This window comes from Eucyclogobius newberryi, unplaced genomic scaffold (assembly GCF_026437365.1).
Source record: "Eucyclogobius newberryi isolate DKJ021-1_F unplaced genomic scaffold, fEucNew1.0.hap1 SCAF_1, whole genome shotgun sequence".
In the NCBI taxonomy this organism is placed as follows: domain Eukaryota; kingdom Metazoa; phylum Chordata; class Actinopteri; order Gobiiformes; family Gobiidae; genus Eucyclogobius; species Eucyclogobius newberryi.
Genome location: NW_027315723.1, coordinates 39,904,021 through 39,924,810, shown reverse-complemented (window position 1 = coordinate 39,924,810; position 20,790 = coordinate 39,904,021). Strand labels below are relative to the sequence as shown.

Genomic DNA, 20,790 nt, shown 5'->3' with positions numbered 1-20,790 from the left:
GTTTAATTAACAGTGACCCCTGACCCTGTTTTTTTCCCCTCAATCTTGGTAAACAAAATATATTCAATCATTGCATTCAACACATTCATAGGTTAAATGCAAATTCAAAGTCTTAACTCTGCTCCACACCACATGCTTCTACTGACAGAGGATCGACTGTGGCCTCTCCATTTTGCCAAGCTGATCCTTGACAATTTGAAACGGTTGGATTAAAATGTTTATAAAGTAATTAGGCCCGAGCCCCAGCAGAGCGGAGGGCCTATTGCTCCCGCAACGCTGCCGAAGGCAGCGTTGCAACTGTCTGACCCCGTCGCCCCTGGCAAGTACAGTGAACTAGCCCATGCCGAAGGCATGGATCATGCATACTTTCTCCTGCTATGACAGAAATAGTCAACAATGAGTGAATGGGCGTAGCCCATTCACTCATTGTTGACAACAGCAGCGCAAAGCGCTGCATTCCTCCAAAAACCCTCCTGGCATCGTCCCGTACGCGAGAGTCCATGCCGCAGGCATGGGCCATGCTTGTATCTGCTCAAATCAATGGAAGTCTATGGGGAGTGGGCGGGGGCATCCCGACGGAATAGGGAGTGACGAGCGCGTAAGCGCTCGTAATGATGATTCCACCCCATGGCGGCATGGGGAAGGCTTAGAGCTTTCAAACGATGTATAATTTGTTGTTATAGTGGAAACGGCTATATTGTTTTTGCTAAAAAAATATTATTTTTATTTTTCTTGCTCTTCTTCAGCGCTTTGAACTCTAATTTGACCCCCTGAACATGCTCAAAAACTCACCAAACTTTGCCCAAAATTCAGAATCGGCGAAAAATAGTTTTTTCTGGGCCATTTTTTTTTTCGTTAAAAAATGGCGCGACAGCGCCACCAACAAAAGTCAAAATACATTGCGCCTATGGGAGACGCCCCGAGGTCAACTTTGTCGTAGAGCTACCAAATTCGGGACACGCATTCCTCTTGTGAGGACAAAAAAAAAATATTACTGTGGCCACGCCCCCAGACTTACCCTATGCCCGCCATCTTCCTTTGAAAATGAAAACAAGCTGTGTTAGCCATTTTGTTCACGTCAAACTTTGACGAACTCCTCCTAGGGCGTTTTGCCCACCGACTTCAAAATCGGCGTACGTCCTCTGGACAAGTGGGGCATCTAAAGTTATCCAAATTTTTTGAGATACCTTTTACGGTCTGTGTGCGGCGCAGCCGCAAAGTTGGACAACTTATTTTGGAATATTGCAGATCTAGAAATTGCTCCCATTTGATCAAAACCAGTCCGATTAGGACCAAATTTGAATCAGTTGTTCAACTTTCTAGTTTGGACCAGTTTAGGCTGACAAAATTGAAATGGCCGCGATAGCGCCCCCTACAGAGTGACCTTTAAATTAACATTGAAGGTCAAAAATTAGTTTTACCAAAATTGTCTAAACTTTCCCAAAATTCTATTTTGCCGTCCCGATCACAAAAGCCAATCACAAAAATGCCTAAATTTTTACGGCGTAGTCGTAGCGATGACAGAAACCTCCCATGTTCTCCCTATGGGAAAACCGCTAAATCTCTCGAATATCCACATTTTTCTGTTTCACACTTTAACGAACTCCTCCTAGTGCGTTTTGCCCACCGACATCAAAATCGGTGTACGTCCTCTAGACAAGTGGTGCATCTAAAGTTATCCAAATTTTAAGGATAACTTTTACGGTCTCTGTGCGACGGAGCCGCAAACGTTTCCCAGAATTCTGACTATTTGGCCTTCAGAGTGGCCTATAAACAATAGAGTTTTTCCAAATGACATGATATTTTGCACAAAATTCTAATTTGCCATCTTGATCATACAAGTATGAGAGCCAAAGTCATATTTTGTACGGCGTAACCGTAGCGATGACAGAAACATCCCATGTAATCCTTATGGGAAAATCGCAAAATTGCTCAAATCACCACATTTTTACGCTTCACACTTTAACGAACTCCTCCTAGGGCGATTGTCCAATCAAACTCATATTTGGGGAAAATTATCTACACAAGTGGGGCATCAAAAGTTATCCATATTTTAAGGAATACTTTTACAGTCTCTGTGCGGCGGCGCAGCAAATTTGACTGACACTTGTGTTGATTTGCACTGGATTGGCCATGTCCAATGTGTCGCCGTCTGTCAAGTTCTTTTTTAATTCAACACACAATAAGGGCGCCATCTTTATCAAGTCCAAAGCGCAGAGTCGGAAGGCCCGCGAGGGCCGTTGGATGCCGCTTGCGGCTTTAATTTTTCTTGTTCTTCTTCAGCGCTTTGAGCTCTAATTTGACCCCCTGAACATGCTCAAAAACTCACCAAACTTTACCCAAAATTCAAAATCGGCGAAAAATTTAGTTTTTTCTGGGCCATTTTTTTTTTCATTAAAAAATGGCGCGACAGCGCCACCGACAAAAGTCAAAATACATTGCGCCTATGGGAGACGCCCCGAGGTCAACTTTGTCGTAGAGCTACGAAATTCGGAACACGCATTCCTCTTGTGAGGACAAAAAACAAATATTATTGTGGCCACGCCCCCAGACTTACCCTATGCCCGCCATCTTCCTTTGAAAATGAAAACATGCTGTGTTAGCCATTTTGTTCACGTCAAACTTTGACGAACTCCTCCTAGGGCGTTTTGCCCACCGACTTCAAAATCGGCGGACGTCCTCTGGACAAGTGGGGCATCTAAAGTTATCCAATTTTTTGAGATACCTTTTACGGTCTGTGTGCGGCGCAGCCGCAAAGTTGGACAACTTATTTTGGGATATTGCAGATCTAAAAATTGTTCCCATTTGATCAAAACAAGTCCGATTAGGACCAAATTTGAATCAGTTGTTCAACTTTCTAGTTTGGACCAGTTTATGATGACACAATTGAAATGGGCGCGATAGCGCCCCCTACAGAGTGACCTTTAAATTAACATTGAAGGTCAAAAATTAGTTTTACCAAAATTTTCTAAACTTTACCCAAAATTCTATTTTGGCGTCCCAATCAAAAAAGCCAATCAGACAAATGCCTTAATTTTTACGGCGTAGTCGTAGCGATGACATAAACCTCCCATGTTCTCCCTATGGGAAAACCGCTAAATCTCTCGAATATCCACATTTTTCTGTTTCACACTTTAACGAACTCCTCCTAGTGCGTTTTGCCCACCGACCTCAAAATCGGTGTACGTCCTCTAGACAAGTGGGGCATCTAAAGTTATCCAAATTTTAAGGATCGCTTTTACGGTCTCTGTGCGACGGAGCCACAAACGTTTCCCAGAATTCTGACTATTTGGCCTTCAGAGTGGCCTATAAACAATAGAGTTTTTCCAAATGACATGATATTTTGCACACAATTCTAATTTGCCATCCCGATCATAAAAGTATGAGAGCCAAAGTCATATTTTGTACGGCGTAACCGTAGCGATGACAGAAACATCCCATGTTATCCTTATGGGAAAATCGTAGAATCGCTCAAATCACCACATTTTTACGCTTCACACTTTAACGAACTCCTCCTAGGGCGATTGCCCGATCAAGTTCATATTTGGAGAATATCATCTACACAAGCGGGGCATCAAAAGTTATCCATATTTAGATTCTAAGTGCTACGGTCTCTGTGTGGCGGACCCGCAAATATGTCAGAAATGGGAAAACAGCAAAATCTCTAAAATGACCACATTTTTACGCTTCACACTTTAACTAACTCCTCCTAGGACGATTGCCCGATCAAGCTCATATTTGGGGAAAATCATCTACACAAGCGGGGCATCAAAAATTAGTCATATTTTGATTTTAAGTGCTACGGTCTCTGTGCCGTGGAGCTGCAAATATACTGTCATAATGGGAAAAACGCCAAATCCTTGAAATGTTCACATTTAGGCTTCACACTTTAACAAACTCCTCCTAGTGCGTTTGGCCCACCAATCTCAAAATTGGTGTACCTCCTCTAGACAAGTGGGGCATCTAAAGTTATTCAAATTTTATGGATAACATTTACGGTCTCTGCGCAGCTGAGCCGCAAAGTTTTCGCAGAATTTGGGCTATTTGGCCTTCAGAGTGGCCTATAAACAGTAGAGTTTTTCCAAATGACATGGCATTTTGCACACAATTCTCATTTGCCATCCCCAAAATAAAAGTATGGGAGCCAAAGTCATATTTGGTAAAGCGTAGCCGTAGCGATGACAGAAACATCCCATGTTATCCCTGGGGAAACCGCAAAATCTCTAAAATGACCACATTTTTACACTTCACACTTTAACAAACTCCTCCTAGGGCAAAAGCCCGATCAAGTTCATATTTGGGGAGAATCATCTACACAAATGGGGCATCAAAAGTTATCCATATTTTGATTTTAAGTACTACGGTCTCTGTGCGGTAGAGCCGCAAATATATGTCACAAATGGGAAAAACGCCAAATCCTTGAATTGTTCACATTTATGCTTCACACTTTAATGAACTCCTCTGTGGGCAATAGCTCGATCAAGCTCATATTTTGGGAAAATCATCTACACAAGCGGGGCATCAAAAGTTTTCCATATTTTTATTCCAAGTGTCACAGTCTCTGTGCGCTGGAGCCGCACATTTGACCGACATTTGTGTTCATTTGCACTGGTTAAGCACAGCTTTGTACATGTCCAATGTGTCGCTGTCTTAGTTCTTAGACAATTGCGTTAGCGCCATCTCTGTAAAATGCAGAGAGCAGAGTCGGAAGGCCGGCGGCCCGCGAGGGCCGTTGGATGCCGCTTGCGGCTTTAATTGTATTTGTTATTCATTGTAAAATTGCTTCATTCTTTATACTGAATACAGGGACGTCTTGTGGTTTTAAATGAGCAGGACTCATGTCATCGCCCTGTTTTCCACTTGCTCACTGGTCACGCTGCTTGGCCCTGTCCAATGAAGCGGGCTAATTCTGTAACTGTCTGATAATGACCCAGTGGAATACGTTACTCCTGTAATAGGCCGATGCTCGTGTAGCAGATGAGGGGCACTTGTTTTGGGTTAATGGCTCGAGGGCCGGTGACTGGCGGTAAAACCAGGAGCGCTGCCAAAAACACCCCTCAACTGTCATCGCAGGATTGGCCAAATGAAATTGGATCATGTTCCCCGTAATGTAATGGGAGCTGCATAAGATTGAGAAGTTTGGAAAAGTGGTCAATGAAACGGTAAAGATGCGGTCACTCACATGGGTGTCAAATAACTGAAGATTATGTGCTGCAAATAGATGTTTAGGATTTGTCAAGTTTCCAGCGATAGGTTGCGTTTACTCGCTCCAGGTTTCTGATTGATGCCAGGATGCAACCTCCAAGAAAACTGGCAACTATGAGTGCTATTACAAGGCAAACAAACTTTTATCACGCTCTGGGTTAGGGTTAGGGAGTGACTGTGGGGACCATGTGGTCATTATAAAGGGAGTGTCTGCAGTGCCGAGGCCGAAAAAGCCATGATGTTTTTGTGCCGGCCGCGCGCCGCGGCTCCTGAAACTGCGCCGCTATTTGACCGCGTTTTAGACCGCGCCGGGTTGAGGTTGAGGTTGAGGTAAGGGTAAGGGTTAAGGTTAAGGGTTACCCATGAGGCTATAACGGGCTATAAGGGAAATGCCGCGGTCCCCGTGGCACTCCAGCCACGGCCTATTATAAATGGCCTTTTCTGGGAATAAATGGGAACAGAAGGTGTACTCCTCACATACATACGGGTTTCCAGCGGGATTCAAGCGGGTCATGGCTGCGCAGCTCCATCAATAATATCCTAAAGCTATTGTGAAGTTGTCGATTTTATAGGGTGCTGCTTAAGAATCTACCCTTGACTTTGGACACTGAAGATGATAAAACTAAACCAATTTGGACTTTTCCACATGTAAAATCTTTTTATTTTTTGTATATGTATATATATTTTTATATTTTTGCATCAAATGATTCAGATTTAAAAAAAAAAAACACATGACGTATCAGATTCTCTGTTCAAGGTGAGGTTTTGTGCTTTTGAACTGCATGAAAAAGATATGAAAGACACAATACTACTATATTTAACTTTACAAAATTCGGACCATTTTGTTTAGTTCTTTCCTTTTAACTGTTGTTCACTTTAGGTGGAACAGTTTGAGCTGTTATGGTACAAGGCTTAGCCGTCATGTCTAAATCAAATATGTTTGTATGAACTTTAAAACCCTTTAACTTTAGTCTCCCCCATTGTGGAAATTTGGGCTTGTTACTACTTTAGCTCACTGACAATGCAATCAATCTAGATATAACTTTAACTTTATTTTTTTATTTTTTTTATTTTTTTTAATGTTTCAGTGTCTTTCAAATGTGACAAGTCTGTGGAGAGGCAGGCCCAGTCTCACTGAGGATGCATGCTTTTTCCAAGGTCAACTGTGCTATTTTAATTAATTTAATACGAATTAAAATAGCAATCTATGAATTGGTTGAAATGTTACGCAGAGGGTTAGCTTGGTCTTTTTGGCTAGTTTATTCTAGTTTTAATGAGACCTTGTCCTATTTTTAAAGGGTCCAGATCATGCTAAAGTGAGTTTTCAGAGCTTTTAACAGTCTTGCAGTGTTTTTGGTACCTCCATATATGTGCCCAAAGTGTTTTTTTGATTGATTCCTGCATTCTTTAGCTAGAGAACAGTCTCTATCCTTCTCCTCGGTTGAGCAGACGGACCTACTCACCAGGATGAGTCAGCCTGGTGAGTGCCGCAGCACGCTTCCCTGTTTCAGCCCATCCTCCAGGAAGCACTCTGTACCTGTAACACTTTAGTCTGTGTCCTGCCAAGACAAGAGGTGGATCTGATTCTTTGGATAAAACTGTCTCCATGTACTTGACCAAGTCACGTAACAGATTCAAACTGGTGCACATGATTGGACTAATAAAGCTGGTAGCTCCTTTGAAGCTTGGCTCTTTTTAACAGTGTCATCTATTGTTGTGTGATGAGGTTTTTGACAGTGGCGCTGCATTAATCCATATAGAAGGCTCAAAGTCTATGTAATAATTGTTTTGGAAGAACAAAATCTTGATGGTTTGGAATAACGCATCAAGCAAACACTTACACGAGCATGATGTAACTTTTATTTTGGGTCTGCCACCACCTGCTTGTCTCCATGAATATGTAAATGCTTTGCCAAAAGTGTTCAGAATAAGTCATTGAACTTTTAAATCTCAAGTCAGTGATGCTACCAGAGTAAGTTACGGGTTTGATCTGTGGAGAGGTGACACCGGTCTCAGTTTATTCAGAGGACAAATTCCCCATTGAGAATTAGTTGCTTTTCAGTCCTGTAAGTGCGTGTGCCCCCCCTTCTCTCTCCAGGACAACAGACAGAGCCAACGCTGAGCCACATTATGTAACACCATTATGTCGCCACATTATCAGATTATCAAGCGGTTACTATAACTGTATAAAGACTGTATAAAAACACCGTCCAACTGTAGAACATTCATATTTAATGACTTCCTATCATAGCAAAGTGCTTATATAGTAAATAATTGGCTATCATGAGTAGCAGACAAGCGCGGTAGCAGATTGACAAGAAGGTTACGGGTTCAAAGCCAACAGGAAAACTCTACTTTGTGGAGTTCATATTTTTCTCTGTCTAGGTGGGTTTCTTCCAGGCCCTCTCCCTAAATACAGGGTCAATAAAGTGTACTTTACCTAACCAATACCATAGGTGTGTGTCTGTCAACCTGTCAGTGGCAGTGCAGCACCTTGGGCCACATCTCCAGAGGTTAAGATCATCATCATCAGGACCTAGCTGCAGGATTAAATGTCAAAAATAAAAAAAGTATATTGTATTGTGGCTGAAAGCTGAACTAGTGACATTGGCATCACTTTAACACACATTTGATTCAGTTTATATATAGACTCAATGGCGCCATGTGAGCAGTGTAAATGCCCTCTTCTGCTGGGCTGATAGCCGTGGCTTGATTGGCATCTGTGGCATGCGATGTAGAAAAGTAAAAAACAACTTAAGCGACACCAATTATAATCAAAGCGGACCATTTGAGGCAATTCCGCTCATGGCCTTTTAAAATGCTAACATAATTCTATCAATTGCAGCTACAGATACTCACTGCTCAGCACTAGTATTTAAATGCAGCATTCAACTTGTCAAATCAGCCAAGCTATAATTTGGGCCTAGAAAAAGAGCAGATCTTTCTGACCACAATTTGGTCAGAAAACTTAACCTTTTTTAAATCAACATTATGGGCCATGTAAATTCCCATTTTATGAAAAATCGGAATCTGTCTAACTCTATTTAGAGCTGTGAGTTCAGCACAGCTGATGAGAGGTATGGAGAGGCACAGATTAACCAAATGCTGCCAGTAAACATGCCATATTCAGGTGCCCAAACAAAATCCAGGTTTGTAAATATTTTTAGAAGAATCTGTGCTGTGTAGGGCCAATTTGGATGGTTCACAGTTTGAGGTAAACACAGCAACAGCAGGATGAATAAAAGCAGATTTGGCATTTCAAAGTTTTATCTTGGTCTAAAATGTGTGCTGAATTCACATTTTATTGACATTAGACATGTTTTGTTGGTTACCCAGACCGGTTCATCTTGGAGCTCTTGGGCTTGGTTAGGTTAAAAGCGGCCTGTGTTTCCATTTGCTTAAGAGAATCGTATCCTTGTAACCTTGTATCACAGGTATGTGAGTTGTTCATGGTCATACAGGAGGATACACCCAATACTCACATATTCATACAGACAAGTTGCAGAGTGTTTTGCCCAAGAAAACCACTGTATTTGTCACTTCCGCTTATCCAGGGCCAAGTTATGGGGGCAGCAGCCTAAGCAGGGATTCCCAGACTTCCCCCACTCCAGACACTTCCTCCAGGGGGATCCCGAGGTGTTCCTTCCTGGGTCTTCCCCAAGGCCTTTTTCCCGTGGGACACGCCTGGAACACCTGCCCAGGGAGGCGCCTAGGAGGCATCCGGAACAGATCCCCGAGCCAACTCGGCTGGCTCCTCTCAACGTGAGGGAGCAGCGGCTTTACTCTGAGCTCCTCCCGTGTGACTGAGCTCCTCACCATATCTCTAAGGGAGCACCCAGCCACTCTGCAGAGAAAACTCTTTTTCGACCGCTTGTATCCGCAATCTTGTCCTTTCGGTCATTACCCAAAGCTCCATAAAGCACATGTGGACTGGTTAGACGAACTCCCATGAACCCTCGAGCACCCGATGGAGAGTACAGAGCTGGTCCAATTTTCCACGGCCAGGACAAGAACGATTGACTGTTGAAACCTCGGGATCCTGATTCCGAGGTTTGACTATCGGTCGGATTCTCCTCTCCAGTACCCTGGAATAGACCTTTCTGGGGGTGGGGCTGAGGAGTGTGATCCCTCTGTAGTTGGAACCCACCATCCAGTCTCCCTCCTTGAACAGAGGGAACCCGGTCTGCCAGTCCAAAGGCACTGTCCCCGACCACTACGCAGAGATGTGTCGGCTTAGGCGGTCCTCAGTGACTTCAGCTTGCATGATGAATGAGTCAGCCTCCGAGTCCTCAGTCTCTGCTTCCTCTTTGGAAGATGCAACAGCGGGATTGAAGAGATACGGAAACTATTCCTTCCACCATCTGATGACAGCCCCAATCAAGGTCAAAAAGTCTGCACCCACCATAAACAGTGTTGAAGCACTGCTTCCCCCTCCTGAGGTGTCGGAAGGTTTGCCAGAATTTCTTTGAGGCCGATCGATAATCTTTCTCCATGGCCACCTTGAACTCCTCCCAGCAGTTCATTTCAAACTGTTTGCAGTGCTCCAAACTTATTCCACATTTTTCTAAAATATTCAGAAGGCTTATCACTGATTGTTTAAAAGTGCTTTTCACAGCTTTTATGCTTAAGACTTTAGAGCGTTTTTTATATCTGTACAAGGGCTAAACAAGTTTGACTTTATTTAAAAAGTATTTTTACTGAGATGTTTAACAGAGTAAAATTACTGTAGACTCCTGGCACATCCCCAAAGTTGAGAGGTTTGGTACACCTTGATCAAACTACATGGCAACAAGCCTTGTGGACGATGACGAGAGTATTTGTGCTGAGACTGGTCCTCTGGGTACTCTGATTTACCCCCATCAAACTGAAACACACTTCATTAAAGAATCAGTGTTTCCAAACATCTCTGGTTGAAGAATTGGTCTGACAAAGAGTAATGTTCCGTGTTCAGCTGCAAATTGTACCAAATTATTTAAGTGCTTCTGTGGTAAAGGGATGGGCTTTGCAAACGCAGCTTTGTTCATTTCAGTGCTTCAAAGATAGATTATTTGAGCCTTTCAGACATAGAAGCTGATCGTATTCTCCCTCAGTGATAGTCCTCTGGATCCACGCTGCGTTACATAACAACCATCCTTGTATCTTGGTCTTGCCCCCATGCAGTCTCCTTCTGCCGCTCGTATTCCCTTTCTCTCCTCCTGTGTTTATGTGTAGGGCAAACCCATTGGGGGCTTGTCCGCTCCGACCTCCACAGACTCCCCGCACACACCCAGCTGTCTCCTCCCGGTTATCCCAGCCGCCACTCGCCTCTCCCGGCTACCCTACCTCTGCCCGACGCCCTCCACTGCACCTTGAGGTATTTTTAACCCTAGATCCATTGTATACAGTGGCAGCGGGGGCTCACTCGCACAGATGGCGACAGTGTTTAAATATTGATTAGTAGCTGTGGATTGAAGAAGAGGAAAAGGAGGAATGAAGGGTGCGTTCACTGGAGCTGCAGGGAATTCAAAACTGAGCCAAACTTTCAACTGCGAGTGTTCTCAAGGTTCTGTTTTATTCATGTTTGGACTTTTAAGACTTGATACATCCTTTTGTGCACGGTAAATACTGTATTTTCTGCTACGGTACGTTTCTGCAAACCACATCACAACAAAATGCTGCTCTGCCGGACCACCGTGGGTTGGTCATGATAAACGTATTAGATGTTGCTCATTTGATTGAGCCTTGTTATGTCCTTGTGCAAGACACTTCACTCATCTTGCTTGATTGACAATGATTGTGTGATTGTCTGATAGTTGGCATATGTTACCAGTTCCATGACTAAAGTACTTTTACAATTTTTTTGTGTGTGTTTGTGTGACTAACTTTTCTTTTACTCTTCAGAGAGTCTATAACTGATGGCATATAGTCTGAGATGTGGTTCACTGTGGGCATAAACCTGTCAGGAGCAGATGAGCTAAAGCTGCTCCTGTCATTGATGCCACACAGCGATGCCAGTCTCATTATGTCCAGGGCATCAGCTGCATCCATAATCAGATTTATGTTCATTTTATTGCCATAAATCAGGGTCAAGTGCCGTCGACACGTGTGGGGGATTTTAACAAGGTCAGACATGCGTACAGCTCGGTGGTACGGTTATAGAATTGATTTTACTATTGATGAAAACGCATTACTAGTTACAAGTCATCATTTATTTTGAATTTGTTTGTATAATTGTTGGTAAGCTGTGTATGAGGTTGTGGGTTCACAATGTGGAGGACGCAGTGGGTGGTATTGGTCCACTAACACAAATGTCTCCACTTTGCCCTTTACTTGCTTGAATGTCTTGCACTAGAAAATTACTATCTATAAGTTACTATATGGTAACTTATCAGTGCTTGAGTAACTGGGGAGTGAATTAATTTACATGTTCTGTCTCTATAAATACATTATATAAAACCAATTCACATGCACTGGGACGGTTTGCAGCCGAGTGTGAAGCGGCTGGGATGAGAATCAGCACCTCCAAATCCGAGGCCATGGTTCTCAACTGGAAAAAGGTGGCTTGCCCTCTCCAGGTGGGTGGGGTGTCCTTGCCCCAAGTGGAGGAGTTCAAGTATCTCGGGGTCTTGTTCACGAGTGAGGGAAGGATGGAGCGTGAGATTGACAAGCGGATCGGTGCAGCGGCTGCAGTGATGCAGTCGCTGCATCGGACCGTTGTGGTAAAGAGGGAGCTGAGCCGAAAGGCAAAGCTCTCTATTTACCGGTCGGTCTACGTTCCTACCCTCACCTATGGTCATGAGCTTTGGGTAGTGACCGAAAGAACAAGATCGCGGATACAAGCGGTCGAAATGAGTTTCCTCCGCCGTGTGGCTGGGCGCTCCCTTAGAGATGAGGTGAGGAGCTTAGTCACACGGGAGGAGCTCGGAATAGAGCCGCTGCTCCTCCAGCTGAGGTGGCTCGGGAATCTGTTCCGGATGCCTCCTGGGCGCCTCCCTGGGGAGGTGTTTCGGGCATGTCCCACCGGGAAGAGGCCCCATGGAAGACCCAGGACACGCTGGAGGGACTGTCTCTCGGCTGGCCTGGAAACGCCTCGGGATCCCCCCGGAGGAGTTGGGAAGTGTCTGGGGAGAGGGAAGTCTGGGAGTCCCTGCTTAGACTGCGGCCCCTGCGACCTGGCCCGGGATAAGTGGAAGAAGATCAATGGATGGAAAACCAATCTAATAATTTGCATTTCTTCTACTTATTTTACTACATGAGATGGGTAAGACCTAAGACAAAGAATTTGTTTAGGTATTTTCCTTTTTTTTTATACTAGTTAGTAAGTAAGTAAGTAAGTAAGTAAGTAAGTACATTTTATTTGGATGGCACCTTTCACAGACAGAAGTCACAAAGTGCTTCACAAACACAATAAAATAATAAAACACAAAACACATACAATAACAGTCAAATCAGTCTCTAAAGCAACTGTAATTAAAAGGCTCGACTGAATAAAAAGGTTTTGAGCTGACCTTTAAAAGCAACAACAGAGTCCAGATCATTCCAGAGGCACAACAGCCTGGAAGGATCTGTCTCCTCTGGTCCCAAAACGAGTGCGAGGAACCAACAGCAGTTTCTGATCCAAAGACCTCAGTGAGTGAGGGGGAGTGTATGGTTTGATCAGATCGCTGATGTACGATGGGACCTGACCATTTAAAGCTCTAAAAGTTAAAACAAGAATTTTAAACTGTATCCGGTTGGAGACCGGCAGCCAGTGAAGGGCTTTGAGAATGGGTGAAATGTGGGCCCTTCTATTTGTGCGGGTTAAGATCCTCGCTGCAGAGTTCTGGACCAGCTGCAGACGAGAGAGTTCTTTCTTCTTTAGACAGGAAAACAAACTATTACAAAAGTCTAAATGTGAAGAGACAAAAGCATGAATTATGAGTTCCACATCATTTTGAGACACCATTTTCCTGACTTTAGAGATTTGGAAATAAAGCTTGAAAAGAGCTCATTCAAAAGAAGACAAAGATGGATGTAAAACAAGGAATTTATATTTATGCACTTTTATGGCAAATTGTAGATTAACTCTCTTAATCCTGAACAAAAATCTGGAGTCAGCTCAATCATTAGCACAAATGAGTAATTCAATAAGAATACATACCATACAAAAGATGCACAAACCGCTAAAGTCCTGACCAAGCCGATCTCAGCATCTGGAGATCGGACCATTTGCCCAGCAACATTTCTCTATAGGATAAATAAATCATCTTAAGATAAACAGAAACATGCTTTACTCATTGCTTTTAAGTATAATGAAAATTAGAAGCAAGTCACAATTCAGTGGTCCATATGTTAAACCACTATTTCGATGAATCGTTGCAGCCCTACTGAAAATACTACTTTTCATTTTACCGTAGTATTAGAATAAATATTTGTTCGTATTGCATTGGCTTTATAGCATTCTTCCTTCATTTTGCTCTCTGGTATTGGTGGTTAACCTTTATTCACAGCTGGGGCAGACTAACGCAGATGTGGCTGCCATCCTTTGCCATTCTTTATCACTCTCATGCACACAACAGCCGCATACTTATAATCCACCGTATGAGTAATTTACACTGAATAAAACTCCATATTTCAGTCACCTCCAACACGCTGCATCTCATTGAACCCTCACGCCTCGCTGCATGACAATAGATGTATGGATTGGGCACGCATGTGGGCTCCGCGTAACCTTTTTATGTGATGTAATTGAATTTGATACTCCATGGGCACGCACATGATGGAGTGGGTTCCAAATTACACAGTGCTATACCGTAATGTGTGGGTTTAGTCACGTATGCGAATTATATACGGTAATTTGTCGTCAAGGTAAATGACAGATGCAGCCAGTGATCCCAGCTGGGGGCTGCTCTTTGTGGGTCTATAGGTGACAAAAGTGCAGATCTTTATTGTCTGAAATGGGTTTCTGTGCATGTTCTGAGAATCTATGAAGAATCTTTATTAAAGGCCGCATAAAGCATTTTGTGGTATTGAAAAGGAAGCTCTCATCAATCAAATGTGGTTAAGAAGGTAGTCCGGAGCTTGATTAAGTGACCTTTTGACAGAGGAGCTGTTTTTTTGACTCTTATGGACCAGTAATGGGAGGGGTCCGAGGTGATGTCATATTTCAATTCTCATTTTTAGTACCAGTCTATATTTATAATTTTAAAGCATGGATGAATTTGTTTGCATGTGAATTTGAGTACTTATTTGCTCTGTAGTTTTGACTGCACTGTAATAATACACAATACAGTTTCTAAAATCAATCACTGCAGTACTTGATGGGGCCAATATGGATTTTGGGGGCCGATACGATACAGGAGATTGGCACTGCTTATATAACTGCAGATATATTTAATGATTTATAGGCGTAATTAAAAAGTGTCAGGCTCTCAGTTTTAAATTGGGTTCATTAAGGTGAGATTTGTTATTCTATTTAATGAGAAAATGTAAAAGATGAAAGTTTGTTTCCATAACATTTTTGATGGACTAACCTACTCTTTAAGTGAACGATCTTAAAGGCATCGGAAGCGTAATTAACATACGTGCGCGTTGCTGTGGATGACCCACAGGCACCTGTAGGGCGGCTCCCCCTTCCTCCACTGTTTTTGAGAGAACAGACTGGTAATGTTTACAACCTTGTGATAGACGACATTATTACAATGTTCTGTGGACGAATTAAAGTGAATGAAAGAACTAAAACGGACACATTCACAAAGCTATGTGCTCTTTCTATGGCCACAATCTTGACTCTTCTTGACACTGCCACTTTGATTTAGAAAAATGAGTCCAGTTTTGTTTCTGGTTTAATATGTGCTGAACCTATGAGTCAGTTCAGTATTTAAATCCAGCGCTGCCTCAGTCAGACATGAATGCTCAGAGCGAACACAAACTGCATTCAGCTGCACTACGGCATCTCAGACACACAACCAAACTACTGCACAGGGAAAAATATGTGCTGCACTATATATCTCTCTCTCACTCACTCACTCACTCACTCACTCACTCACACACACTCTCACATACCCCGGTACTTGATCTTCCAGTTTACGTTTCAAAATTCATGTTATGAGTGCATCATGCGGCGTTTTCTTCTTAATGTAATTTGAATTAATTTAATAGTGCCATTGCAATTCATTGTAAATGGCGGGAGAAGTGAAGTAACATTTCAAGTGCTGTGCCAGGATGGGTCGGGATGGGTCCGTATGGCTCAGTCCGCTCCACACGGCAGCGTTCGGCTGGAGGTCGTATGTGATGGATGACGAGTCCCGGCGTGAAGTCTGTTTTCTGCATGCCCAAGTTAGATTTCGGTGTGTGCAGGTGCTTAATATAGAAAAGGGATGTTAAAAGGATGTCCGAAGTTTCACACACAAGGTTTCATTTACGTAAAGAATGAAGTCTGTGGATGCGCTGATGAAATAATAAGATATAGAATGTAAACAAGGTCTTGCCCACACACGCAACAGCAAAATTTAACATTTTGGTAGAACAATAATGATTTTAGTCAGATGAAATGTTAACTTTGAACTTAAGCTACACTTTACTTGCTACCACTATTACTACTGCAGCTGTCGTTGCTACTGCTACTACAGTAACACGAATGCCACTTCTGCAACTACTTCATCAATCTCAAGTACTACTACAGCAATTACAATTAGCCGACAACTTTGAGACAAAAGTAGGAAGCGGGAAAAAAGCTGCTACTTCAAAAATATACTGTCACCAACCCTTAACATTTAAGCTCTTTCTAATTCTCTTCTGCCACTTCTACTTGTATTGTGGTATGTTAAGCTTTTCCTTTTTTTGTACTTATAGAACGTTTGTTTGTTAAACCTGTGTAATTTTAAAACAGGTGTTGGACAGATGGGCTGAAACAACATATGGTCCGCTTGACGGTGCCGCACACCAAATCATCCATTTTCTTCAGTTTAAATTGGATGAGTAATGCTAAATAGTATTATTCTTTATTATATTGATCTTTTGTCAGAACACATTTGGAGTTCATCGGACTCGATTCAGTAACAGTGTTTTCTCTCACAAACTACTTTCTTTTGCAAACTACTTTCTTTTAATTGTTTGGTCAAATTGGCTATTTTACAGCTCAACAATAGCATTCCAAATGATAACGTCTCCATGGAAACATTTTGAGCACTTGTTTTAGAAGTTGGAAAACAGACAATGCAAGTTCTGGAGCCACCCCTGGTCCAAACCACTTTTACTTCATTGAATCTCGCAGATATCAGAGTTCGAGGTAGTATTGTCTTAAAAGGCTTCAAAGGTTGACGATGACCTTTTGACCTTTGACGTGTGTGTGTCTTTCAGCCATCCATGAGTTCCCAGAAGACTTCTTCACCAACGACGAGAGGAAGACTGGGGCCGTCTTGCTGCACATTACGGCTGTAAGTCTGCTTCTCTTTTCTCAGCTTTCTTTTTGTTTTTTCCTCCTTTTTTCTGGTCAACCATATCTCCTTTCTGCATGATTCCCTCCTTTTCCCCCCTCACCTAATTGGCCATCATCTTTATTTTATTCCTGTTTTGTTCTCATCTTTTATTATATCGCTCTCTTTTCCAGATGCTTTCAATGTCTCTTGGCTTTTTTTTTAAGCTTTCCTCATCAATTTTCTCTCATTCTCTTTCACTTCCTCTTATTCCTCTTGTTGTTTCTTAATTTTCTTTTCATGGTCGTCCCCCCCTTTATTCCATTTTCTCTTATCTTTCTAGACTTCTGCTTTTTATCTTTTTTCTCTCCTTCCCTCTCCCCTATGGCACAGACCTGCATCTCCACTAGAGCAGGTCGGTGCAGGAGAAAGTTAACTCTTCACATTGTGTTGACTTGGATTTTTAAATGAGCCAGCCGAGGGCGTCGACGATGAACTGTGTACTCCTCTTCATGTTGCGCTTCTTCCATCCACATGAGCCAGGGCTATTCAAACGTTATCGGCGACTAGAAATCAAAATGAATTGTGATGAAACGAGGAAGAAACTTGTTCAAATGTTTTTTGCTGATAACATTCGTAAAATTGATTTTATTCTGAATTACAAAAAACATTGGACATGTCTGCCAAGTTATTTTCATTTGGTGTTTTGTATCTCAAGACGATTATCTCAGCAGAATGAGCCTCATTTGGGTTGCCAGTTCCAATGCTGAACTCCAGTTCTTCCCTGGGCTGTCACGAAACATCAATTTTGATACTAAGGAAAGGGCTCAATTGTCTTCAACTTGTTACGACAAAACTGTGTTCACATGGACACCAGGAAAATCTGATTAGTTGCCTTCCAATTTTTAAATTGATTGCCCAAATTACATGTAAACCCTGGCACGTCGATTGAGGTGCTGTGGATTGATTCTCCCAAATCCACAAGGTCCTGACCCTTTCTAGTCAGTTTTCAGATATCATATAAAGGATCAATTGGACTGAAGCTGGACAAACAGACGCACATACCATCGCGAACCTTGCAGCTCGTGTATTACCAAGTAAAACAGGCCAGTGGAGAACACACAAATGAACTTTAGAACAGTCGACTTGTGGTCCGACTGTATTCTGCGTATCTTACGAGCTTGTACAAAACGATGGCGACTCACATGTTTAATGGTATTTGCGCACGCTCAGAATTAGAATAAGAAAAGGTTTATTGCCATTGTCAAGGAACAGAATTTATAAACATAGGTACTTGCTTTGGTGATTCGATGCAACGTAGTGCAGAAAGTGACAGTGCAGTGAGTGATTAAATTATGGTTAAAGTGATGGTGTTTAGGAAGTGTTCATGAGTCCAACGGTAGAGGGAAAGAAACTGTTCTTGTGGCAGAAGGTTCTGGTCCGGATGGAGCGTAGCCTGGTCCCTGAGGGAGAGTGGCTCAAATAGTCCGTGTCCAGGGTGAGAAGGGTCTGTTGCACGTTCAGGCATGAGAATGTCCTCCATGACAGTTTTACAATGGTTTACATGGTAATTTACTGGGAATTATGTGTGAATAGGTCTTCAGAGCCCTGCCACCCAGTGGAGGAAACTCATTTTGACCGCTTGTGACCTTTTGATCATTATCTAAAACTCATGACCATAGGTGAGAGTATGAACATAGATTGACCAGTAAATGGCGGGCTTTGCCTTTTTGATTGGAGGTGCAAGTGAGTCAGACTATATCTAGTATGTACCTCTCAACCTCCTGCACAAGCTCAGGCACTTTTTGTTCCACGTCCCACAATGAGAGCCTGTCTGCAAACTGGGTCATCCAGTCATCTAGGCCCCACCACCTTCAACTGCTTCCCAGGCCTCTAAGTACTCGACCCCCCTTTGGTTCCCCCTATGGTTCCCTCTGCAGGTGTAGAGCCCACAGCATGGTGGACCCATGTCGTCCTTTCATGCTGAAGGACGGGCCCCAGATTCATTTATTAAGGGAACACAACAATTTGGTGCACTTTGTTTCTACAATATTAAAGAACGTACTACTGTGTTTATTATGTTGTAGAATGTAATTGACAACACATTCTTTAATATTACTATGTGGTCGAATCCATTTAAAACTATTTTGGAAAGGTTTAACTTTGTCTTATATTTTTCCGTGTTGATACTTGCTCAAATGTGTTTTTGATATTAGTATTTCATCAAAAACATTGGAGTTGTGTTTTTCCTTTCACACATGTTAACAGTAATCTATCATACAAGTGCTCTTTTGTACCCGTTGATTTCATGAGGTGATGGAACACACAGCTTCACTGGTCTTGTTCCATCACTAGGACGCACGCCTCGCACAGTTATTTTTGTTAACCTCATTCATGCACAATGCTTGTTTTCCATATGTACACACACATACAGTGGCTTCAGTAAAACATGTTAAATAATAATAGATCCATTGAAATGGGCCAGCTCATAGTCGAGGTGCAGAATGAATATGGTTCAGGGGCAAACTTGCTGTAGCCAAGTATTTTATGTACTTGCACTACAAAAATGTCATACCAAGGGCATAATTATTGTCTAATTATGTAAAAATGCAGCATGTTTGAAATTCCCTGCGGAAGATCCTCTTATGTAACGCTTGTGCTACCTACTGCTTGTGGGCTGGTGGTTGTGTAGATCTCAGCCAATCACAACTCGTCATCAGGGTTCGTTTATCAATATGGACCAGAAAGCTTTACTTTACTCCAGCTAAACAACAATTATTTAATGTTTATTATGTTGTGATGGACTTATCCCACAATTACCTCTAAATGTGTGTATTGCCTGCAAATATAGGTGCTTTAAAGTATTAGGAGTGCTCCATCTACAGCAATTGAACGTATTTAAAATGGTTGTCCTTGGAGATATTTGTCAGTAAATATGGATTATATAAGATGATTCATAGTTTTATAGCAGAGAAAAGTCACTTAAAGTTAAATTGAAGTAATACATGTTCTATCTTGGCCAGTATGATGCCTGCAAATGCAAATTCTTGCTGTCCCATCCTCTCATGTTGTGGTGCTACACTGCCCCCTGTGGACAGCATAGAGCTTTACACCCTCGCCTTCACTTTCTTTGTACCTCCAGTTTATGGGCCATGATGTCACACCTGATCCATAATTGATCAAGCTCTCTACTTTTTCTCACATGCACATAGAAGTCACCCTGTCCTCCTTTTTAAAAGAGCTTTCACAATCGGTTTATCAAAATATCTGCTTCTGAATAACTGTACTTTTTAGCTTGCTGTGTACCTTCAATATTTGGTACCGTTTTTTAGAGCCTAATGACATGTCAAGCCCCTTGAGGAATTTTGGTCACTATCCATCACATTCTATGCATTTGCTTTATATTAAGTGAAAATAAGATGTACTATTAAGTTATTAATGTAAATGTAGAAGCATAGAAGAAGCAGCATAACAAGCATAACATTTAGCCCTAAAATAGAAAAATAAATTAAATACAAATAACCAAAACAATATTATATAAAGTAAAATGCATTGAATTATCGAGACATAATGGGTCTTATTAGAAAATTATCATAAGACATTTTGATTTGTTATTTTTAGAGTGTAATCCGTCTTCATGCAGAGCCTGTACTTTTCCCCTTGGACACAGTCTGTGGGGAAAGTGCGTGTCAGCTTGTGGAACTGACATTTGAACCAGACGTGCTCAATGTTTTAATTAGCGGCCCCTGCTCTGTACTTCTGTAACCGCTGCATATATTAGTGCAGTGCAGTGAGAGCCTGGGTTTCTTTATGCTTTAATGTGACCATTGAGAGACACGGGGATGTTGAAATATGGGTGCTGATATCGGAGGCTTTACCCATTTGTCTGATGCTGAAAATGGAGGTGTTCTTTAGCACAATTCTTTTCCGAGTTGCCCAGTTTGTCCTCAGTGCAGCTGTGTACTAATAATGTAAAAATCAAACGGACCCATAGTGCAATCTTAACATGCCTGGCTTGAATTGTAAATGTTGTACTGTTGCTAATTAGCCTTGTCTGGAGAATTTAAAACGCAAATCCTCAATTTCATGACGAAGAGCACCTCAATACATCAGCACATTTGAGCTCTTTGAGAAGATGAACTAATATACAGAGGAAACATTACATTCTGAGTTAAATACATTTTAACTGCTGTACTAGATGAATACATAC

At 42.2% G+C, this 20,790-nt stretch overlaps 1 protein-coding gene across 4 annotated transcripts in view; it reads left to right on the top strand.

Annotated features, from left to right (window-relative positions):
* slc24a4b (solute carrier family 24 member 4b) overlaps window positions 1–20,790 on the top strand; it is an 82,452-nt gene that overhangs the window by 39,537 nt on the left and 22,125 nt on the right. For all 4 annotated transcript variants that reach the window (XM_072446277.1, XM_072446268.1, XM_072446260.1 and 1 more), the window contains exon 3: window positions 16,525–16,601. In XM_072446277.1, the coding sequence (XP_072302378.1) occupies window positions 16,525–16,601 (77 nt within the window). The remainder of the gene's footprint in view (window positions 1–16,524; window positions 16,602–20,790) is intronic.